The sequence below is a fragment of the Sinocyclocheilus anshuiensis genome, unplaced genomic scaffold (genome assembly GCF_001515605.1).
Source record: "Sinocyclocheilus anshuiensis isolate Anshui unplaced genomic scaffold, SAMN03320099.WGS_v1.1 scaffold208, whole genome shotgun sequence".
Classification (NCBI taxonomy): domain Eukaryota; kingdom Metazoa; phylum Chordata; class Actinopteri; order Cypriniformes; family Cyprinidae; genus Sinocyclocheilus; species Sinocyclocheilus anshuiensis.
The window spans coordinates 692696-718539 of record NW_015557186.1 but is presented as its reverse complement, the minus strand read 5'-3'; the positions used below and the strand labels follow the sequence as shown (position 1 = coordinate 718539).

General features: G+C 40.1%; 1 protein-coding gene and 1 pseudogene across 1 annotated transcript; both read right to left on the bottom strand.

Moving 5' to 3' along the window:
• Window positions 1–970: 970 nt before the first annotated feature.
• On the bottom strand, window positions 971–9280 carry LOC107678705 (adhesion G-protein coupled receptor G2-like; annotated as a pseudogene).
• A 3686-nt stretch (window positions 9281–12966) lies between these two features.
• LOC107678703 (adhesion G-protein coupled receptor G2-like) lies at window positions 12967–16488 on the bottom strand. Its single transcript, XM_016474075.1, has 6 exons — window positions 16417–16488; window positions 14801–14922; window positions 14278–14543; window positions 13817–13907; window positions 13453–13733; window positions 12967–13103 (listed from the first exon to the last, which is right to left on the bottom strand). The coding sequence occupies exons 1-6, from the start codon at window positions 16486–16488 to the stop codon at window positions 12967–12969; spliced, it is 969 nt and encodes a 322-aa protein (XP_016329561.1).
• Window positions 16489–25844: the final 9356 nt, after the last annotated feature.

Here is a 25844-nt window from a genome sequence, read left to right as displayed (position 1 = left end):
CTGATAATACTGAGGGACCTTATATATGAATGCTTAGATAGGTGTCGTATTCCCATAGGTTGATGGGGACCAGCTGAGAGTCAAGTGATGCAAGCTTGACTAACGTGACCTGCCAGAACTAACGCTACGCTAGATGTTTATTTGGGCTTTAACTGAGAATCTCATTATCAAGATCCATATCCAGTTTATCAAGTCACCTTTGCTCACAGAGCACAATATAAATGTAGAAAATGAATATTTATATTTAATACAAGCAGCTACAAAATGCCAATGAAAGCATAACCTTTATTAGTGGCTATTAGACAATATTTAGATTAGCATTTTCATTACAGCTTCATTACAATCACATGAGAGTACTGAGATATAACAGAGCATTTGTAGGTCTGAATTATTAAATAATGCAGAAATCATCAGCAGATTCTGATAGTATTTTTTCAGTAACCAAATATGTTTCACATCCGTGTGTGTTGATTTTAATGAGCTGTTATATCAAATAACCATGCAAATGTCTGAATCCAAAGGTGTGCAGACATTACTGTCATCCTAAAGATGTTCATTTGTTTTCTAAATAAGGTTCAGTGTTGTTTGAGTCACTCTGACACGCACATGATCACACATGGATGATTATAATGCTCAATAAATCTAACAACAGTCATAACAGATCATATCAGAGATTTGAAAGCACAATTCAATCCTTCCACAATAACACACAGTTACAATAATGATCAACACAGATATGTGTCATTTGTCTAGTTATTTCACTAAAATTGGCCCTTTATAGGGACATAATTTTATGTGCATACACAATTTTAAACAGTTCTTTCTCTTTCAGGTTTTTTTTTTTTTTTTTGCTTTAGCTTGATTTTGGTGAGAATACACAGTTTCCCCTTTAAAAAAATGGCTGTACAAATCAGTTTAAAAATAAGTCTAAGAAAGTCTGAGGCAAAGAAAGCCTTCTGTCTTAATTATGCTAGTTATAAATATTTTCTACAGCATTAATGTTGGATTGAGCGATGGTTGTGGTGGAGTCTGTGTTTTCTGGATCATCAGAGAAACAACCCGGAACGTCATTGTGAATGTGGTAGTAATACAGGAAGAGGAAAAACCCTGAAAAAAAAAAGATCAGAGAAACTTATTTCAACTAATTCAAATACATTTCAGATATGAATGTCTTCTGTATGTCTTTTAAATGTATGCATCATCATGTTCTCCGTGAACATCACTCTAAACTCAGGGCTGCAGAGAGGAAATGGCGCAAATAAAAAAACTCTACCGACCTTAGTGTGTATCAGTCACTCCTCTCTTCCTTCTCTGCAAATGTCTCCACTGCTAAAGCGACATACTACCACAACAAAATTAACAACTGTTCTGACTCTCGCACACTTTTCAAAACTTTCTCTTCTCTTGTCTGTCCTCCTCCCCCTCCTCCTTAATCAAATCTTACAGCTGATGACTTTGCAATTTTCTTCACAAATAAAACAAGAACCATCAGTGACCAATTCCCCACACCACAAACCGACGATAACTTCATAACGACAAATACACACTCTCTCTCCTCCTTCTCTCCACTCTCGGAGATGGATGTTTCCAAACTTATCCTTTCCAATCATCCTACTACTTGTCCACTTGATCCTATCCCCACTCACTTCCTTCAGGCCATTTCTTCTTCGGTCACACCTTCACTTACTCACATTATCAACACCTCTCTTCACACTGGTACATTTCCCACAGCATTTAAGCAGGCTCGGGTAAGCCCACTGCTTAAAAAACCCTCTCTAAATCCAGAACTTTTAGAAAACTACAGACCAGTACCCCTTCTTCCATTCATTGCAAAGACACTTGAGCGATGTTTCTTGCACAGAACAACCTTCTGGACAGCAACCAATCTGGCTTCAAAAGCAGCCACTCAACTGAGACTGCCCTGCTCTCGTTTACTGAAGCCCTGAGACTGGCAAGAGCAGCTTTCAAATCCGCAGTACTCATCTTGCTGGATCTGTCTGCTGCTTTTGACACAGTTAACCACCAGATCCTCCTGTCCACCCTCAGAAGATGGGCATCTCAGGAAACGCACTCCTGTGGTTCAAGTCCTACCTCTCAGGTAGGTCCTTCAGGGTGTCTTGGAGGGTTGAGGTTTCTAAGTCACAACTTCTTGCTACTGGGGTTCCTCAAGGATCAGTTCTTGGACCATTTCTCTTCTCCATCTACATGTCATCATTAGGATCTGTCATTCAGAAGCATGGCTTTTCTTATCACTGCTATGCTGATGACACTCAACTTTACTTCTCATTCCAACCAGATGGTCCAACGGTAGCTGCTCGCATTGCAACCTGTCTGAGAGACATTTCTAGCTGGATGAAGGCCCATCACCTTCAGCTCAACCTTACTAAGACAGAACTGCTTGTGGTTCCAGCCAACCCATCGTTTCATCACAACTGCTCTATACAACTGGGTTTGTCAACCATAACTCCTTCCAGGACAGCCAGAAACCTAGGAGTTGTGATCGATGATCAGTTAAGCGTCACAGACCATATTGCTACAACGGCCCGGTCCTGCAGATTTTCCTTATACAACATTAGGAATATTAGACCCTTCCTGTCAGAGCAAGCCGCACAACTTCTTGTCGCATGTACTATCAAGCCTCTGCAACTGATCCAGAATGCAGCAGCGAGAGTGGTCTTCAATGAGCCAAAAAAAGCTCACGTTACTCCTCTCCTCATCAGGTTACACTGGCTACCAGTAGCCGCTCGCATCAAATTCAAGGTACTGATGCTTGCCTACAAGACAACCACTGGCGCTGCACCAATATACCTAAACTTGCTAGTTCAAACTTATGCGCCCTCCAGAAGCTTGCGTTCTGCAAGTGAATGGCGTCTTGTGATGCCATCCCAAAGAGTCCTTTTCCTGGACTGTGCCCAGCTGGTGGAATGACCTCCCGATCTCAATTCGAACAGCTGAATCTTCAGCCATTTTCAAAAAACATCTAAAGACGCATCTTTTTTTCCAGCACCTGACCAACTAATACTAGCACTTACCTATTCTATTCTGTTCTATTTTATTATTTAAAAAAAAACTAGCTACGTGTACTGTGCTAGACTAACTGAGACTTGTCATGGCACTTGTATACTGTTGTTGTTCTCTTGTTGGTCTGATTGCTTCTATTGTTCTCATTTGTCAGTCGCTTTGGATAAAAGCGTCTGCTAAATGATTAAATGTAAATGTAAATGTAAATGTCTTTTAAACTGTGACTAAAAATAATAATTAAATAACATTAAAACACCTTAAAAACCTTAAAAATATTAATTACATTTTATCAAATAAATAATTTATTGTAATAATTACAAATAATAAATAATATTTTAAAATAATTTTTAATTATAATTCAATTAAAATAATTGTATTAAAACTTTAGAAAAATGGAAGCATTCTATTAAACCAAATGTACTGACCCTGTAATGAGTTCAGCACAGTGAATATGTAATATGAGGCAATGTGCATCGGTCCATAACTGAAGAACGCCACAGACCACGTCAGACCGAAGTGCAGGAACAAACTCAACACAATCATCAGCTGCTTTCTGAACGTCTTTCTCTTCCCGTCAACAGCTTTTATGTTTCTGGCCTGAACAACCTTAGTGACGATCATGATGAAGATTCCTGTCGTGAAGACGAAAACTAAAGCATAGTAGCCGATGTTCACTATGTAGTGAATGTAAAAATTTGTAATCCAGCACCTGTATTAAAGAGAATGAATAAGAAGACAATCAGTAGACATTCATAAATTTAAGAATGTATGACATGAGAAAAACTTACATTCGTGTGATTTTTCCAGACGTCGCGTTTAAGGTCACTGCTTTATATCCTCCCACAGAAACGATAACTACGACTATTGGAGCCGGACATGCTAAAAACACACAGAAAACACAATAGTTATAATTGTAGTTTAATTCACAGTTTTTTGTTTTTGTATTTGTTTTCTCAGATAAAAAAAGTAAAGATACAGTGTCAATTTAATAAACTTTCATAAACACAGACAGTCTATATAATTAATTATTGCGTTAAAAGCATTAAAGTGCATTAAAATCATGTAATGCACACATATACTTAATGGGACTGAGCTATTATGAACTAACAATGAACAGTTGTGTTTTTATTGATTATCATTGACAGAGATGCATAAATACTGTAACAAATACTTTATATTGCTCATTGTAAGTTAATGCATTAACTAATGAAACCTTATTGTAAAGTTTTGACTAGCTGGCGTAATGTAACACTATAATAGATATTTTGTTGCTCTAACTCACCCCAGCCCAACACGGTGATCTTCCTCATGTAGTTTGTGATGGTGACGTTCTGTCTGATGAGCCATAAGTACATATGAAGAGCTTGAATGAAGAACCAGGTGAATGAGGCCAGCATGGAGTAATGCAGCACCAGTGCTATGAAGACGCACGCAGCATTGTCTCCTGTGTTAGAGACGCTCTCGTTTGACAAAACGAGGCATTCAGTAGACACAAAGCCACAAACATGTTCATCAAGATCTTCGTGGCCTGATTTGATTTGGCTTTCCTATTAAAACACAAAAACAACTGCTTTTGTAACCTGAACTGTAATACTTCAGTGGTTTGATTTTATCACTTGAAGCATGTTTTACGTGAAAATACTGTTTCAGCAGGCACGTGCAAAAGGGGGGGGGGGGGGGGGGGTGGGGGGTTGCTTGAGCACCTGCCCATTTTCCCCTTGATGCCCAAAGTACCCTTTTGTCAAGGCAATTTTTATTTTTTTGTAATTGAACGCCCTTTTGTGAAGGCCTGCCCAATCTAACTATTAGCAAAATTAATGAATAATAATTTAGCCATAAATAAAATGATCCACATGATGTCCTTTCACTTGACGATCTCATCCGGGACGATTCTTCACGTTTAGCGCACTACCAGGATGCCTTCAATAACATCTGTGGCTGCCGGTAAGTGGAGTTCTCAGCGTAGCAGTGTGCTAGTATACTTATATTATTAAATTATTTTTATTTTACAAGAACGACGTGAAGAGAGCATGCACAGCTGTTGTTTATATTGCTGTTTGTAGCCTGTGGAGGTAAGGTTAGCTGCAGCAAGGGGCTATAATATTTTTGTCCTATATTTTCCTAATGACAATTTTATGTTTGGTTTATAAAGGCTACTATGAACACCTTTTTTTTTTTTTACAGAATAAGGCAGGAAATATATTTTATAGTTTCTTTACTAAATGAAATGTCAATCAGTACTGCATTATTCATATAGTTTATTTATTTATGACCTGGAGATAACTTGAAAAACACACATAAACCATATATTTTTGCAATCGTGTGTTTATTGTCTTCACGTTTCATCAGTAAACACATTTCTGCTTTTTATTCAGCTCAGCTACAGCGATAACCGGATGCTTTTGTCCATATTATGGATTTCCTGCACGTCATAAGTTATTACTTCTATGAGTCTGTTTTGGACTTTCTGCACGAGAGCGCCCTCCAGCTTCCAGTATGAATGAAACACACTGCATGAGAGAGTTCAGCGCTCCTGATATTCACATCTCCTCATTCTGGATACGAATAAAATGTCAGGTCATGCAAAGACTATCGATACTGTCTCTTTGTCTCTTTTAGATTTAAATCTAGAAACCTCTATGTGAACACACCTGCCCATATAAAGTGCAGGGGATGAATTTACATTTTATTAAAATGAAATATTTATTAAATATTAAAAATGCAGCTTACATAGTTCTACACACAGCAATATAAACAAAGGTGCTTGTTCTCTTTTGTTCTTGCTGTTTGATTGGGAAAGTTTAAAGGTCGTTGAGGGGTCTTGTCTTTTTTATGTTATCTGACTAAAAACTATTCATACTTTGAACTATTATTATTACAGTATTTTTAAAAAAAACGTAGAGTGCCTTAAAATCAATTATCACAGCACTGGTAAAACAGGCTTATACTGATTTTCTCATCCTCCGATTTATACTTATCAGTCCTGATTTTATTATCATTATCATTAAAAAATGAACAAATTCCAACAACAGCAACAGTATTGTTTACAACAGCAAAACCACCATACCCTGTAAACTCAATAATAATATTAATAATAATATAATTCAGTTTCTAATTCCAGAGTAATTAAGAGGTGCAAAGAAAAAATTATTTAACTTTTAAACTTAAAATGGTCTTTTCTGTTCTGTATTTCTTTTTCAAAACTGCGTCACGGCATTTGCTGCTGTATCAATACAGAAGCATCCGTTTCGATACACGTATCAGCAAGGAGCACAGCCCTATTAAAAGTTCCATGTTCCCTTTTTATACTTTGAGCAGTTGCCCCTCCAAAGGTCTCTGTACGGCCCTGTGTTTCAGTATTTCTACTTTAAAATTACAACTTTAATTCAATGTGTTACTTGCTGTTTCTTTATAATTACTGTATTTGTGAAATTTACTAGCAATTTCCGAGTGAAGATTGTGTCTTAGTGTAGTATTAGTGATCATTGATTACTAAATAGCACTAACTATATGATAAAGTTTAAGATACTCTACCATAGCAGGAAATGCATGAATAAAGCGATGGCCATAAAAAACATGGAGATGCCGCAGCCGACAGAAGAAATTAAGGTCAATGATTCCAGATGCGGTGCTGTTACATTTGCATCTGGCGGAGACTGAAGGATCAGAGAAAACAAAATGAAACAGATCAGCGGGAGGATTTTTAAAACCATTTGTTGTTTGTTTGCAAGAATCAGACCTTGTTAGCAATTTTTTAATGCTTAAAAATATATATATTTTTTTCATCTTTTACATGTTCACTAGCATGTAGACAGGGACTAAAAGACTGATATTGACTCAATGAAATCTTTAAAAAAAACGGGTATTATGAAAGAGAAAGTTCTTCCCTTAGAAGCTTCTCACCATCAGCACTGCAAAGAATGTCAGATGTGAGCAGGAGCACTTTATGGTGTTGCTGATATTTGTTTCTGTCGCACAACCGAATGTCGTCCATTTAAGTTCTCCTTCAAAGAAAAGAGAGCAACAAATGAAACTGATTGTAAAAAAAAAAAAAAATCCTGAATGAACTGGGTTTGATGATTGAAGCAGATCACTTCAGCCATAATGTACCTTTGCCATCCCAAGAAACACAGGATGCATTTCCATCCTGAAAGAACACATTCATTTTCATTTTGCTTTCACATTGTCTGGTCAATATAACAAAATAAGTTCTGCATCAAAAGCTTCATTACCAGATTTTTATATTTAAAGATCATGTCAATATTGTCCGTAAGGTTGGAGATTTTGGCCCTCATTGTTATTCCATAAACCTCATTGTTCAAAACAGTGTGAATTTCAGTTTCATTCTAAATCAGAAACCAAGAGAGCAATCATGAATCAGATATAAATGTGTGTGAATATAACTGATCAAGAAAGTAGTTTTTTTAAAGATTTTTTCCATTCAAGAAAAAATATCATAGAAGCATACAGTACCTTATTGCTCATGTTTTTGAAGCGTAGAACTCCAACAAATGCAGTTCCATTGTTTTCAAGATGTGATTTATTTAAAGCCTCCTTGGAAACCTTTATAGACCAAGAACAGTTTGTATTCATGTCACTTTGACTCTCAACAACCTGTGAAAAGAAGAATTGCCATGAAAACTGATCATTTAATGTTTTAATCCATCTTAGCTCTTAGGTTTACCACAGCATGATCTGAAGAGAAGCATATGTTGGTCTCTTTGGTTTCTGTGTTCTTGGCTTGTACATGAAGAAGACCAATAACATCCCCCATGACAATCATTGCATTGCTTTTATTGCTTTTTTCCATCTCTTCCATCTTAGTATACAGATTGTCCAAGTCTTCTCTGTAAATTGGATTGAATCACATTGTTTTCTATGACCAAGATTTAGACTGAATATCAACTGATAACTGCACACTTACGATGCCTTTGAGGGATCAGTATATCCATGAGTTGTCGTATGTGATGTGAAATTTGAAGTTGCCTCAAAACTTGTTGTATGTGAAGTGAAACTTGTAGTTGGGTAGGGAGTTGTTGTATACGATGCAAAACTGGTAGTTGGTTCGGGAGTTATCCTAAATGACGTAAAACTGGTAGCTGGGTCAGGAGTTGTCGTATACGATGCAAAACTTGTAGTTGGTTTGGGAGTTGTTGTATCTGGTGTGACACTGGTGGTTGGCTCGGGAATTGTTGTATGTGGCGTGAAACTGATAGTTGGGTCGGGAGTTGTCGTATACAATGCAAAACTGGAAGTTAGCTTGGGAGTTGTTGTATACAATGCAAAATTGATAGTTGGGTCGGGAGTTGTATATGACGCGTGACACTGGTAGTTGAATTGGGAATTGTCGTATCTGGCACGACACTTGTAGTTGAATCGGGATTTATCATATATGATACAAAACTGGTAGTTGGATCAGGAGTTGTTGCATATGACATGAAACTGATAGTTGAATCAGGAGTTGTATATGATGCAAAACTGGTTGTTGGGTCAGGAGTTGACGTATCTGTCATGAAATTGGTAGTTGAATCAGGAGTTGTTGTATCTGGTGTGAAACTAGTAGTTGAGTTGGGAGTTGTCGTATGTGATGTGGAACTGGTAGTTGGATTATGAGTTGTCGTATGTGATGTGAAACTTGTAGTTAGTTCTGGAGTTGTCGTATGTGATGTGGAACTGGTAGTTGGATTATGAGTTGTCGTATGTGATGTGAAACTTGTAGTTAGTTCTGGAGTTGTCGTATGTGATGCGAAACTGATCGTTGGCTCGGAAATTGCCGTATCTGACGCGAAACTGGTAGTTGGGTTGGGAGTTGTTGTGTATGACACAAAACTTGTAGCTGGGATGGGAGTTGTCGTATATGATGCGAAACTGGTAGTTGGATCGGGAGTTGTCGTGTATGACACAAAACTAGTAGCTGGGTCACGAGTTGTTGTATATGATGCAAAACTGGTCGTTGCCTGGGGAGTTGTCGTATACAGTGTGAAACTGGTAGTTGGGTCGGTAGTTGTCGTATCTGGCGCGACACTGGTAGTTGAATAGGAAATTGTCATATGTGGCGCTACACTGGTAGTAGGGTCGGGAGTTGTCATATGTGGTGTGAAACTGTTAGTTGGATTGTGAGATGTGGTGTGTGACAGTAGTGTAATGGTGGTTGATTTTCCATCAACACAGGTCACGCACATCCATTCACCATCTTTAAAATGCAGAACGTATCTGCTTCCTTCTTTCCCTTCAACACAGAAACAAACAATGGATGCATTTTTTGCAGTTGTGCAATAATTTAAACTAATATATATGATATGTTAAATAATATATGATATGTTGGTTATTTATAAAGCAAGAAACACTGTAATTTCAGCATTATAGATGCATGTTCATCAGTTCACACATTTATCATATTATTGCCGTAATTTATTTTGTCGTGCTTTCAATAACTGCTTATTTAAAGCACTAAACAGTGTTAACTTATCGTGAATGAATTACTCAGCATGCTTTTCAAAGCATGTACATTCTATGTTAAAGGCTTAATATTAACCCATCTTAGTGATTTTTCATTAGAGGAAAATAAATATAATGTCTGTTCACATTGTACTGTATTTTATTCTGAAATTAAACTTTGATTGGTATGAAATAGGCAATAGAAACAACTGAAAAGCAATTTATAAATCTTAAAAGAGACTTACCGCTGCATATAACTTTGTCATATACAGCATTTCTACATTTCTCTCCAGGATTAACGGGCTTGATGTTTAGTTCGACATTCATGTGAAAATTATATATGTTATTATCTGATTGACAGGAAATGAACTCAATGAGTTTGTCAGTCTTCACAAGTGCTTTCAGATAATAAATATGCAGTATCACACAGTCATGTTAGCAGTATATTTCACATCTATCTGGATATGGTGAGCTACTATTGTTCCAGAAATATTCATCTGTCAAACTGACTTGGATTTTGATTTGGATCAGATTTTCCGAGCTGCCTGAACAAACAAAGTCAACATTTAAGATTATTGTGTAACAATGTATGACATGATAAAAAAAAAAAAAAACTCTATATTAGAGGTCGTAATTTAGATGCCCACAGCCACAATCTTTTTTTTTAAATCACATTATTTTTGCTTACATTTTAGTTTGTGTTTTAATATTCTCCAAACAACATATTAATTGGCATATGTTTCTGTTTAAGTTGCTGAATCCATTTTTCAAGGAAACATACTTATCTGGCACGGAGCACAACAGATGATCATCAGCCACAGCAAATTCTGCTTTTGTCGAGTCATAATTCCCAGAGACAGCGGTCTGCTAGAGACACTCATTAGCTTTGTTTTCTACAGGCTTTGGAAATAAATCTTTAATAATTTTCTTATAGCATACTTCACATGAAAGTCCACAGTCTGTTTGATGCGTCCACATATGAAGCTGTTGGATTATGAGCCGCTGGACTCTGACATACAGTTCATTTGCAAACATGCAAATCATGTTTTTTGGGCTTTAACTGAGAATCGTATTATCTGCTTACATTCAAGTCCAGTTTATCAAGGCATTTTTGCTCACAGACAACCATATAAACGTAAAATTAATATATGTTTAATTAAAGTTGCAATAAAATGCCAATGAAAGCATAACCTTTATTAGAGGCAATTAGACAATATTTACATTAATCAGCAATATTTACAGTCAGATTCCCATACAGAAAATGCCAAGTTTGAAAATGTTTCATAGAAACAATGAAATGCAATGTTTATTTACAATAAACGGCACTTGCTTTGTTATTTTCTCATCTAATAAAAGGTATTCACACATTTACAAGTTTGACTGAAGTGAATAAATAATTTTAGATCCACTGAAAGTCTTCTGAAGATGTGAATTTGTTTCGTAAAAGATGTTCAGTGTTGTTTGAGTTGCTCTGACACACACTTGATCACACATAGTGGACAGAAGGATGTATCAAATTAGCTCAAAAGGGAAATGTATATAAATAATTACAATTAATTATGATTAATTACAATTATTTATATCAGCTGCCAGTAGTGACTGTAGCAGAATTAAATTGCCCTCAACTAATCTGTTCGTCCAGCGAACATTCAGTGTAAGTTCATATCAACTCTAGGAAAGGATATTTTCGTGGCCACAGAAAATACTTTCATACAGTATTAATGCATTAGAGCATGTAGCAAGGATCAAAATCGTAAAGAGACATTAATTTGCAAGGCAGAATCAGAAACTCATGTAATTTGTGCACAAGAGTTTTATTAACTAAACACTAACACAAACTAGTCTAACAAACAAACAAACAATCACTCATACATGGGAAAGAAAGCAAATGAGACTTGATGGATGAAACCATGAGGAAAACCAGAGAATGAAGCTATGAAAAGAGTCAGTTAACCACCTGAGTGAAACCATCAGTGCCGTTTTAGAGCGGGGTCTACAGCTCATACTAAACCTCTGTTTCGTTTAGTTAAATGTACGATACTTGCATTGCATTGGCCTGGAACGAGCGTCCGGATGCAGTCTTGGATGAAAGTCTTGATGGTTTGGAGGTTCGGTGGTGCGGGAGTCGCGATCACCTTCTTCCGGGTTTGAAGAGTGATGAACTCCAAAAAGATGTTATTCTGACTCTGTGGTGGTCGGGAGAGTTTTCTCCCAGATGAAGATGATGAAGAGCTAAGAGAGACGTCAGCTGAGATCCAAGGATCGATGGTGAATGTAAAGACAAGGCCGAAGCCCGGTGCAGACTTAATAGTTGCAGAAGCGTTCTAGCTCACATCCTCATCTTCTCAGAATCTAACAGAACCGCCAACTGAAAGGCTATGTGTTGGAGCCCACCGGGCAAGCCCGCACCAGCTCAGGCTCTCCACACGGGCAGCAATCAGAAGATTTAGCAGAAGACTTAGCAGAACTGTGCGTGAGCCCTTTAAGGTCTGAGAAGATTCACGCCTCTCAGGATGGGCTTGTCCAATGAAAAAGGCTGAAATTCCAAGCGGGAGGTTGGAAATACTGGGGGGTTTTATGACCCTTTGTCTGAGAGCATGGTCATTTGCATATGGAACTCGATTGGGTGTTGATGCCAAATTACTAAAGATTCTTAGAACACTAATATATTGCCTATGTACCAACATATAATATACACTCTCGTTTAGATCATCAGAAGACGAATTCATAGATACTAAACATGGTAAGACTACATATAGGTAAGATTACATGAACGAGTGGTTCTATCATAAGCATGCATAAAACAGTATACAATACAAAAGACAATATACAAGAACAGTAACAACATGCACATTGACCTGGGGATATGCATGATAAAATTCTCTATGAATTAATGAAAGAAGTCATTTCCTATAGCAGTATGTGTCTGTTTTAGAAAGAATTGAGTAGGGGGAAGATTCTCTCTACATACTTTTAGGTCGTAAAGTTTATCTGATCTGGCTGAATTGTCCTGGTTGCCACGGTAACCAGGGGCCTGGTGTCGTTCACAGACATCCTGGCACCCAGTATGTTTATTGGGTAAGGGGTCTGTGACTATTTGTTAATCTAATGAATAATTGATTTGTTAAATCTAATGAAAAATGGTGTGTCTTATTGGTCCAAATGCTACAAGGATGATTATAACGCTCAATAAATCGAACATAACTAATATCAGGTCATATCATATTCAATCCTTCTACAATAACAGAAGTTTCAGTAAGAATTTTTTAGTCATTTGTTGTGAGTTATTTCAATAAAATTGACCCTATTTAGGGCCATAATTTTAGGTGCATGCATTGTTTTAAACATTTCTTTCTCTTTCAGTAGTGACATTTGTATTTGTGTTGTTTTTGAGCTTGATTTTGGTGAGAATACACACTTTCTCCTTGAAAAAAACGGCTGTACAAATCAGTTTAAAAATCAGTCTAAGCAAGTCTGAGACAAAAAAAGCCTCCTGTCTTAATTATGCTAGTTATAAATATTTTCCACAGCATTAATGCTGGATTGAGTGATGGTTGTGCTGGAGTCGGTGCTTTCTGGATCATCAGAGAAGCAACCCGCAACGTCATTGTGAATGTGGTAGTAATACAGGAAGAGGAAAAACCCTGAAAGAAGAACACAAAAACTTATTTCAACTAATGCAAATACATTTCAGATATGATTATAGTCATTTACATAATTTTTAGTCAGTGACCAAAAATAATCAGACTTCTTGTCAAATTCATCATATTAGTGTAACTCCCATTATAACCCCTTTTAATTAAATACAACAATTAAATAAATAAAAAATATTACATTAAATGTATTTAAAAAAATATATAATTAAACATTTAAAATAATAAAATAATAAACTATTTAAAACATCCTTAGCTCTAATTATTAGCTGAAATCTGCAGGAAAAAATAGAAGTGTTCTACTAAACTAAATGTAATAATGCATGTGATTGTTTCTCACCCTGTAATGAGTTCAGCACGGTGAATATGTAATATGAGGGAATGAGCATCGGTCCATAACTGAAGACCGCCACAGACCACGTCAGACCGAAGAGCAGGAACAAACTCAACACCATCATCAGCTGCTTTCTGAACGTCTTTCTCTTGCCGTCAACAGCTTTTATGTTTCTGGCCTGAACAACCTTAGTGACCATCATGATGAAGATTCCTGTCGTGAAGACGAAAACTAAAGCGTAGTAGCCGATGTTCATATAATGAATGTAAGAATTTGTAATCCAGCACCTGTAATTAGAAGATAATAAAATTAAGAAGACAATCAGTTAACATCAATAAATTTATGAATATGTGACATCAAAGCAACTTACATTCGTGTGATTTTTCCAGACGTCGTGTTTAGGGTCACTGCTTCATATCCTCCTACAGAAACGATAACTACGACTATCGGAGCGGGACACACTGAAAGCACACAGAGATTAATTTATTTAGTTAAAAAAAAAGAGACAAAAACACAATATTTATAGTTGTACTTTAACTACAACTGTTTTTTCAGATACACTTGATAACAGTTGTAAAGACGCAAGCTTTGTTTTCGAATGCCCAAAGTAAAGATATAATGTCAAATTAATAACCTTTTGTGAACACAGCCAGTCTGTTCACAATGAAAGTGTCCAAATTACAGTATTTAACATATATAACAACATAAACAATATGATTTCCATACTAAATCCAGCTTAAACTCCTATTTTAAACACTCAAGACAAACGTCTCTACCTAGACCTCACAACGATTTTATTTTCTTAATAGATGTTTTGTTGCTCAGACTCACCCCAGCCTAACACGGTGATCTTCCTCATGTAGTTTGTGATGGTGACGTTCTGTCTGATGAGCCATAAGTACATATGAAGAGCTTGAATGAAGAACCAGGTGAATGAGGCCAGCATGGAGTAATGCAGCACCAGTGCTATGAAGACGCACGCAGCGTTGTCTCCTGTGTTAGCAACGCTCTTGTTTGACAAAAAGAAGACATTCAGTAGACACAAAGCCACAAACATGCTCATCAAGATCTTCGTGGCCTGATTTGATTTGGCTTTCCTATTAAAACATACAAAAAACTGCTTTTGTAACCTGAACTTTAATACATTAGAGGTTTGATCTCATCACTTGGATAATGTTTTACATGAAAATACTATTTCAGTCTTCAAAAATTCAAGTTTAATTCAATGTGTTGCTGTTTATTTCTTTGTAAATTTACCAGCAATTTCTTAGTGAAAATTGTTTGTTAGTGTAGCAATAATGATTATTAATTACTAAACAGCACTAACTGAATGATAAACTTTAAGATACTCTACCGTAGCAGGAAATGCATGAATAAAGCGATGGCCATAAAAAACATGGAGATGCCGCAGCCGACAGAAGAAATTAAGGTCAATGATTCCAGATGTGGCACTGTGTCGTTTGCTTTTGGCAGAGACTGAATTATTGGAGAAAAGACACAAACATGCACAGATCAGATGGATGATTTTTTGCTGTCATTTCCACAATGTCATCATGTTATACTTCAAAAGTCTCGACTGTCTAAACTGTTTCTCCTAGATAGCAATGAGATTAAATGCAGAGCAAATGGAGCTCTCAACAATGTCTTAATCTCTGCTGAAGACACCAAAGTCTGCAATTAAAATCAGATTTCAAAAGTCTCAATATGAACTCAAATATTTCTCAGCAAGTATACTAATCTGAGCTGCTCCACATTCATTTTATGGCTTTAGTTAGCATAAGTGAGAGCTGGTAACTAACTACACCTTTTGGATGCATTGACTGACTTATGCAAATGTGTGTATACATGCACTAATTTTCATCAGTCCAATCGAATCCGGTCTGAATTCAGATTCTGAACGTTCTGCTTATATGAACCGTTAACTTTGGAATACAATTCACATTTTTGTTTGGATCACATATATTTCAAATAAATCTTCAGCACAATGCGCAGTGCATTCAGATCGTGTTCAGTCAGATGATTGAGGTGTTTGAAGGATTTTCAATCCTAATTAATTAAGTCGTCAATCCAATTACTAACGCATTTTTGGGTGCATGTAAATGTAGCTACTGTATTTAAATTATTATTATTTTTTATTAGGTGCTTGATGCTTAATTCTTTTTTTGAGGGCTCTTGAAAGTGTGAAACAGACTTATTGACATCATTGCTTTGCTATCACTAGTCAGATGCAGTATTGTGGGAGGAATGCTCTCTTTCTAGAAATATTTTTGAACTAGACTTTTTGTTTTCCCATTAGAAAGAGGCTTTATTTTTTTAGATGTATCCAGGAAAAAACTCTCTGAGATTAAAAATTATGGGAGTCCTGACCAAGGATCTTTTGAGTTCACTAGCATGTAGACGTGGACTGAAAGACTTATGGGATCTTCATGGGATCTTTAAATGAAACATAAATTATGAAAGCATAAGTTCCCTTTCAGTCGGTCACTCTCGTCGTCACGTCGGTGATGACCGACGAACTGGGATCTCGCCAGAGAGACCAATACACTTTGAGTGTAACTATACGAGAACAATGGACATTGGCATGCGGATTTCACATCTGGCTGCCACACCCCGCAGCGCGAGTATAAAAGGCAGCAGGTGCAGTGCATTAATTCATCTTTTCGCTTCGGAGCCGAGCGGTGGTGCATCACTACTTCTCTCCTCTTCGAGTGATTGCAAGAGATGAGTGCGGGCGTTACAGCGTTGCAGTGGTGGTCGCGGTCTCACGGGAAAAAAAAGATAATCTTTCGTGCAGACAGCCACACTTGGAGTGTGCAGTGACCAGCTCCCCTGCGTGCTTCAGCACTATTTGAGCAATCTCTAAAAGAGCAACACGGGTGATCGCGTCTTTTTAAAGATGTCTTATCACCCGTGCGTTTCTGGATGTGGTCGTTTCCTGGCACCTCAGGACGGTCACGATCGCTGCCTCACGTGTCTGGGCATTGAGCACGCTGAGGAAGCGTTCGTGGATGGTGCATGTTCTTCTTGTAGGGACATGACCATCTCAGAGTTGCATAAACGACTCCGTTACGTCAAACGTGGCGGGGTCCCTCTGCCGTGATCCAGCGTTCGTCCCGGCAACCGGGGCAGCGCTGCATCCGGTGGAGTCAGAGGTGATTTGAGGATCATGGTGACGGCTTCCCCAGAGGGAGTTCGTCACCCCTCAAGCACTCCGCAGCCGGTGGAGTTTCCGAAGGTACGGGCTGGACCCTCTGCAAGACAGAGTGCACAACCCGTGTCCCTCGGTGCTCCGTCTGATGACCAGATGTCGATCGCTGCATCAGAGGGCGAGCTCTCTCTCTCCGGGGATGACGACCCGGATGCGTTTCCCCCTTCAGGTGTGGTAGAGTTGTCCGAGCCAGACCCAGAGATGATGGCTATGCTTTCCCGGGCCACCGAGAATGTCGGGCTCGTGTGGAATCCTCCACCTCGTCCCGATCCTTCGAGGCTGGATGAGTGGTTTCTCAGTGGGGGTCGCGCTGGTTCTCAGCGCCCCCCTCCGGTGCCATTCTTCCAGGAAGTGCATGAGGAGCTCACAAGATCGTCAAGATCATTTTACTGCCCAAAACAAATCTTGTAGCTCCTCCGTCCTCACCACCCTCGATGGTGGGGCCACTTTGGGGTACGTGGGCATTCCCTTGGTGGAGCGGTCTGTGGCCATGCAACTGTGTCCAACAGCTGCTACCACTCTGCGAGGTGACCCGTGTCTCCCCTCATGGGCATGTAAGTATTTGTCAGGCCTAACTGGCAGTGCTTACAGAGCTTGTGGGGAGGCGGCTTCTGCCCTTCACGCCATGGTGTTATTGCAGGTCCATCAGGCCAAAGCCCTGAGAGACCTGCACGAGGGTGGTCACGACCTGGCGGTTCTACATGAACTGTTCGCTGCGACGGACCTCGCGCTTCAAGCAACGAAGGTGACCGCACAGTCTCTGGGTCATGCGATGTCCATGCTAGTGGTCCAGAAGCGCCATCTCAGGCTGTGTCTGGCCGACATGAAGGAGTATGAGAAGGTACAGTTCCTGAATGCTCCCGTGTCACAGACCAGCCTCTTTGGCGACGCTGTCGAGAGCTTTGCCCAGCAGTTCTCGGCAGCACAGAAGCAGACTGAGGTGATTAAGCACATCATGCGCCGGAGAAAACCTGCTGCTTCCACCCCGGCCGCAGCCCCTCAGCCGGAGATGGAGGAGACTGCTCGTCGGGAGATGGTGACCGCACCACTCCCTCCCCCGGAGGAGCGCCGGGTGGAGAATCTTTTGTTTCATTCTGTTTTTGTTCCGCCACTGGCCCAGCAGCCAACGGTACCCAAAACTTCAATAAAAGAGCAGTTTCCTCGGTCTCAGGAGTGCCAAGAGGAGGAGAGTAGTGAACCGTGCATCACAGGATCACTTCCCTTCTCCTCTCTCGCCAGCGGGCAGCAGTGGGTTGCCCAAGAGCACCCCTCCTGCCCATTCGTGGAACCAGGTAAGGGCTGTAGCACTCGAGTCCCCGCTTCATGTCATCACACGCCGGGCTGTCACAAGCCTCAAGCAGAGCTCCTGCATTTCTGGGTGTGAAATTGAGGGTTACACTTCACACCCAGACTCCGCCCTCTGCCGTCACAGGCCAGGCCATCACAGGCCCCGGGCTGGGTCTCTGTGTTCCACCACGCTGCCCCACCGCGGGTACGTCGGTGGTTCCATTGGTTGCACTGGCACGGTCTCTTGGAGCCTGGTTATTGCTTCCCAATCCGTCTTGGTGGCTCTTGCAGACCATCAGACTCGTTTATGCGATTCAGTTCGCCCGGTGACCCCCCAAGTTCAGGGGCATTCGGTTCACATCAGTCAAGGATGTCGATGGCCCTGTCTTGCATGCGGAAATCACAGTCCTGCTGGCGAAGGACGCGATAGAGCTGGTCCCTCCAGCTTACTTCATTGTGCCCAAGAAAGACAGTGGGTTACGACCGATTTTGGATCGGCGAGTTTTGAACCGTGCACTTCACAAGCTGCTGTTCAAGATGTTGACGCAGAAACACATTTTCGAATGCATCCGTCCCCAAGACTGGTTTGCAGTGATCGACCTGAAGGACGCGTACATTCATGTCTCGATCCTCCCACGGCACAGGCCATTCCTGCGATTCGCGTTCAAGAGGCAGGCATATCAGTACAAGGTCATGCCCTTCGGGCTGTCCCTGTCGCCTCGCGTCTTCACCAAAGTTGCGGAGGCAGCCCTTGTTCCCTTGAGAGAACGGGGTGTGCGCATACTCAACTATCTTGACGACTGGCTCATACTCGCACAGTCTTGCGATTAGTTGTGTGTACACACGGACCTGGTGCTCAGACACCTCAGCCAGTTGGGTCTTCGGGTCAACTGGGAAAAGAGAAAACTTGTGCCAAAGCAGAGGATCTCTTTTCTCGGCATGGAGTTGGATTTTGTCAACCAGACGGCACGCCTCACCCATGAACATGCTCAGTCGGTGCTGAACTGCCTCAAGACTTTATCAGGCAGGACGGCGGTCCCACTGAAACTCTTTCAGAGGCTCCTGGGGCATATGGCTGCAGCTGTGGCGATAGTTCTGCTCGGTCTGCTCCATATGAGACCGCTTCAGCACTGGCTCCATGGCCAAATACCAAGGTGGGTGTGGCATCGTGGTACTCACTGGGTTCAGATTATACCAGCCTGCCGCAGAACCATCAGCCCATGGTCAGATCCCTCGTTCCTTCGGGCAGGAGTGCCCCTGGAACAGGCATCCAGGCATGCTGTGGTATTCACAATGCCTCGGCCACCGGCTGGGGAGCCACGTACAATGGGTACGCAGTGTCAGGAGTTTGGACGGGTCCCCAACTGCGTTGGCATATCAATTGCCTCGAGTTACTGGCAGTACGCCTTGCCCTGAGTCGCCTCAGAGGGCGCCTTCAGGGCAGGGACGTTCTGGTCCGCACGGACAACACTGCGACTGTTGCGTATATCAACTGGCAAGGCGGTTTACGCTCCCGTCACATGTCACAACTCGCCCACCACCACCACCGTCCTTAGCGCCTAATTCTCCAGAGAGTTCCCTGACCGGGCAAACCCTGTCGAGTTCTCCAGCACTCCGGCAGCCAGGCCTTTCAGCCAATGAATTCTTGAAATCTGGTGTGAGGCTAGTGCCCATATGAGTGACCCTGTTGGGATCCCATATGTGTATGTCCATGGAACAGTTACTAGGGCCATGTTTCCCCTGGCAGACCATGTTCTGCCATCTCTAAATGATGCAGTCTGAGCCACCTCAGAGACTTACGGAGGCAGCCCTTGTTCCCATGAGAGAACAGGGCATTCGCATTCTCAACTACCTCGACGATTGGCTCATACTCGTTCAGTCTCAGGATCAGTTGTGCGAACACAGGGATTTGGTACTTTTACACCTCAGCCTGTTGGGCCTTCGGGTCAACTGGGAAAAGAGCAAACTCTCCCCGACGCAGAGGATCTCTTTTCCCGGTATGGAGGGGACTCGGTAAGAGCAGGATGGCGGTCCCACTGAAACAGTTTCAGAGGCTCCTGGGGCATATGGCAGCTGCAGCGGCAGTCACGTCGCTGGAGCTGCTTCATATGAGACCGCTTCAGCACTGGCTCCATGGCCAAATACCAAGGTGGGTGTGGCATCGTGGTACTCACTGGGTTCAGATTATACCAGCCTGCCGCAGAACCATCAGCCCATGGTCAGATCCCTCGTTCCTTCGGGCAGGAGTGCCCCTGGAACAGGCATCCAGGCATGCTGTGGTATTCACAATGCCTCGGCCACCGGCTGGGGAGCCACGTACAATGGGTACGCAGTGTCAGGAGTTTGGACGGGTCCCCAACTGCGTTGGCATATCAATTGCCTCGAGTTACTGGCAGTACGCCTTGCCCTGAGTCGCCTCAGAGGGCGCCTTCAGGGCAGGGACGTTCTGGTCCGCACGGACAACACTGCGACTGTTGCGTATATCAACTGGCAAGGCGGTTTACGCTCCCGTCACATGTCACAACTCGCCCACCACCCCCCCCGTCCTTAGCGCCTAATTCTCCAGAGAGTTCCCTGACCGGGCAAACCCTGTCGAGTTCTCCAGCACTCCGGCAGCCAGGCCTTTCAGCCAATGAATTCTTGAAATCTGGTGTGAGGCTAGTGCCCATATGAGTGACCCTGTTGGGATCCCATATGTGTATGTCCATGGAACAGTTACTAGGGCCATGTTTCCCCTGGCAGACCATGTTCTGCCATCTCTAAATGATGCAGTCTGAGCCACCTCAGAGACTTCCATGTGCAGTTGGGCCCTACTGGGTTATTCCACCTAAGTAAATGTCACTTAACCCCCTCTGGGAGGAGGTGACTCCGCAGCATGCCCTTTCCAAATAGATAGGGCACGCTTTCCCAGTGTTATCCAAGTCCTACTGTTGGGTTGCAAGGAACAGCTGTAGTCTACCTTCTCTGTGTACAGCCCGATCCTGTCATCTGCCTTATAGGAAGGATCAGGAGGCCTACACAGGGCACTGGAGGGTGCAGCACCTGTGGCGTGTTGGTATGGATCCCAATTCATCTGTCATCACCGTGAACACTGTTCAAAACAGTGTGAGTTTTACTTTCCTCCTAAATCAGTTTGTCCGAACTTAATATATATAAGAAATTATTTCGTCCTACTAAGTCTTTTGGCACTGATGTATTTTTTCCACCCCTTTAAACAAGTGAAAAGTAAAACCTTCCTGTGCAACATTAGGTTCTGATGTTATAACTCTCACAGCACTCAGTATTTCCTCACAGTGATGACAGATACTGAGACTTCAGGCTCTTTACTTCATGATCATTCACACTACAGTCAATCTAGAACTTAAAGAACACAGATGTGAATCTGGAAACTCCAAATACAAACGCACTTTAATGTGTAATTATACAGTAATGGCGCTCTCTAGTGTCACTATACAGTCCTTTCCCTTATAAAGGACTCTAGTGTTGGAGCTGCCTGCCCTTGATCAAATAAAACCAAATCAGCTTTTGTGTTTTAACTCTAATACACTGGCTAAAATAATAAACCGTTGAAGATGGAAATGATCTCCAGGTGCTGAACTAACTTGAACCAAGCTAAAATTAAAATAAATAACAAATACAAATAATACAAATCAAACCACAGTAGTTTATCAGTAATCCTAAAAAAAATATATATATATATATATCAAATGCTTCCATAAATACAACACAAGCCTTTTCATTATATTGTATTTTATTTTATGTTTTATTTCGTTTTGTCTTATTTCATCTGTATTTATTTATTTATATGTTTTGAAGCATGAAAACATGCTGTTAAATGTGTGTAATCGCATTAGCGGATCTGAACAGAATAGCATCATAACAGATAGAAATGCCAGGCTTTGGCTGTAAAGCACGGTTTCGCATTAAAGAGCGGATCAGTCGAGGTTTTTATTGACTGAAGACACTCTGATTGATCCAGCAGCGTCTGACCATGATGTCACTGCTCTCTTTAATGGGCTGCTGTCTGTTATTCACTAATTAACATGTTTGCCTGCGATTATTGGCCCATAAAGCTAACATGGGCCATCATTTCATTATAAGCTTTGAGGAAAAATCTATTTTGTATCTGGATATTTTCTTTTCTGTAAAGTAGACTTCTAGTTCTTTATGTAATGTAATGAAACAAACTATTATTATTATATACTAAATCATATATAATATTTCTTATTGTTATATAGTTTAACATAATTTTATTATATTTTGATATATTATAATATATAGCTATATATTATTATATGTATAGTAAACTAAACCACAGATATTATATGTGTATATTGCATGCATTTAGTTAATGCATGCATTGATTTATTGCATGTATTCATTTTTTAATGCATGCATTGATTTATTGCATGTATTCATTTTTTAATGCATGCATTGATTTATTGCATACATTCATTTAATGCATTTATTATTTTGTGCAATTTTAATTTTGAGTTGATTTCAGCTTCTCTCTGTTTGTTTTCCTGTCTCTCTAACAGTCAAAGCAGAAGAAGTCCGTCCGTTCGTTCGTCCAGTGCAGGTTTGAACATGTCTGCAGATCAGAGGAGCAGCTGTGTTTGTGAATGAGGTCAGAGCTGTCAATCAACAGTCAACAGTTGCATAGAGTTTGAGAATCTGTTCATCAGTGTATGATAATGTACAGACAGCTGACTCTATTTCAATCTAAACTAAACTAAACTGAAACCAGCAGGCTGATCAGGCCCAAACCAAAGGTTATTTCATCCTAAAGTGTTTATTTTGCAATAATGATCATACAATGTGATAAACTACATATGAAAAGCTTGAGGTTGGTAAGATGTTTTTAAAATAAGTCTCTTCTGCTCACCAAGGCTGCATTTATTGAATCAAAAATACAGTAAAAATAGTCAAATATAATTACAATTCAAAATATTTGTTTTCTGTGCGAATATCTGTTAAAATGTAATTTATTCCTGTGATCAAAGCTGAATTTTCAGCATCATTACTCCAGTCTTCAGTGTCACATGATCTTGTGATCATGTAATGAGTTCAGGTCTTTAACTAACCAGCTCTTTAACTGAATTGTAATCCCAAACAGAACCGATGGCAATCACGTTTAGTAGCAGCCGTTCAATCACAGTGACACTGAATCATTCAGGGCTGAAACTAAATGTGTTCTGATTTACAGTATGAGCAGCTGTGAGCCGTATTTCTGTCGATGCTAAAGACATCAGTGTGAACTGTTAGTGGACGCAGACAATGAGACGGACGGATCGAATGATTTTCTGCTACAGTGCTGGAATCATTGTTTTATAGCTCACCGTAAAACCTGATCAAGAATAGACCAAATAAACATATCAGAGAGTCTTTTTACAGTTAAAGGACAATTAAACCTTGAGGAAAACTGAATTTTCTTCATTTTGATTTTTGAATCCTGATTTTGCAGTGCTTTTCTCTTGCTGTTTATTTTTCTTTTTCTTTGCAACTTTTTATTTTGTTTGTTTGTTGCATTAGTTTACTCATTTATGACTTTATTTTTAATGCATGCATTTACTTATTTAATGCGCACATTATTTATTCATTTATTTATTGCATCCATTATTTATTTATTTTTATTTGAATGCATTTATTTGTGCATTCATTCATTCATACATTTATTTACAGTTTTTTTCAATTGCTTAAGCACAATTTTGAAAACAGGACCTGGTTTTTCAAACCCCTTCACACAATTGGCACAACACTACACCAAAGTAGCACAACACCTCAGATAATTTGTTGTCTAAATGGTTCTATAAAGAACTTTTAACATCTGAAGAACCTTTCTGTTTCACAAAAGGTTCTTTGTGGTGAAAGAAGTTTCTTCAGATTGTAAAAAGGTAAGAAAGAGATGGTTCTTTACAGAACCTTTGCTAAACGCGGCTTCAATTTGATCACATGCTTCCTCCATAGCTTGAATGAGGGCCATCTGGACATAGGGCCGGAGATCATAAACCTTCCACCGCCATGCTGAGAAGAACTCCTCAATTGGGTTTAGGAAGGGGGGGTATGGTGGAAGGTATTGAACTGTAAATTGTGGGTGTTGATGAAACCAGTTTTGGACCAGAGCAGAACGATGGAAAGCTATATTGTCCCAGACGACAATGTACTGCATCTGGTCCCTTTGGTTTGCTGCTGTGATAATATTGTGTAATCTGTCTAAAAATGTAAGAATGAGGTCAGTGTTGTAAGGACCCAAGTTGGCATGGCGGTGGAGGACCCCATTCTGTGTAATGGCAGCACAAAGGGTAATGTTACCCCCACGTTGCCCTGGTACATTGACAATAGCCCTGTGGCCAATGATGTTTCTTCCCCTTCTTCTCACTGTTGTCAGGTTAAATCCAGCCTCATCAATGTATATAAACTCATGCGGGACTTCCTCCGCATCCATTTGCAAAAACCTCTGAAATACAGCAAAATATCACATTGTGTAGATCAATATACTGTAGGTCTGCTATACAGTAAAATTACATGTACAGTAAAAAGGTTATGTGTGCAGTACACAATACTACAGTCAGTGAACAAAACGTACCACCACATATTCACGCCGCAGGACTTTCACCCTGTCTGAATTTCTTTCAAATGGCACTTTATACAGTTGTTTCATCAGAACTTGATGTTTTTTAAGGATACGGGCTATTGTTGAACTGTTGGACATTATTGAAAATTGGGTGATCATTGACAGTATGGGCTTGAATTTCTCTAAGTCTGATTGCTCTTGACGAAATGTCCGAACTATTGATGCCACCGTGTACCTGCTTAGGTTAGGCTGTACTCTCAGTCCAGCCTCCCTCAGTGTTAGTCCGTGGTTTATTGCATGGTCCACAATCGTAGCACGAATTTCGTTACACAGATATGGTTGTCTTCTTCTTTGTGCATTTCCTACCCCTCCTCCAGGTCTTCCTCTCCATCTCCCTCTCCCTCTTCCTCTTCCTATACCTTGGCCTCTTCCTTCACCTTGTTGTCTCCGGATTCCCCCTCTCATCCGCACTCTCCCTCTTTCTCTGACACCGTCCATTTTTGTTGAAGACAGGTGAACTTACCTGTTGCCTTCTTAAAGTGCTTAAACCTGATTGGTGTGTCTACAATTAAGCACCAGTGTGTGTGCACACATGGTGGCTGTTTAACCAATTGGTTCATGGGTGTGTTCATTTGAAAGCCTTTGCTTTGAAATTGCAAGGAAATGACATCATGATAAATGTCTGTGTCAAATGCATACAAGTGTGTTTAGTGTTTTGCAAATCACTGTGTGTAATGTTTTGCAAAAAGTGTAAAGCTGACAATGTGCTTACAGTTGTGCAAATCTAGGCCGGTGTTTTTTGCTACTTGAGTGTAAGGTTTTGCTAATTGTGGGAAAGTTTTAATTTTAGTGTGTAAGCAGTTGAAAAAAACTGTAATGCATCCATTATTATTTTAAATTTAATGCATTTATTTATTTAATGCATTTATTTGTGCATGCAAGCATTCATTTATTAATTTAATTCATGCATTTATTTATTTATTTCATTATTTATTTAATGCATGCATTTCTTTATTTAATGCATACATTCCTTTATTTATTTAATGCATACACTCATTTATTTAATGCATGCATTTCTTTATTTAATGCATACATTCCTTTATTTATTTAATGCATACACTCATTTATTTAATGCATGCATTTCTTTATTTAATGCATACATTCCTTTATTTATTTAATGCATGCATTTTTTTTTTCATTTAATACATACATTCCTATATTGATTTAATGCATGCACTTCTTTATTTTTCTAATGCATGCATTCCCTAGAAATTGCGCCCATGACTTTGGCATTGTTAATGTCAAGCTCTAGTTTGAGCTACAGGAAAG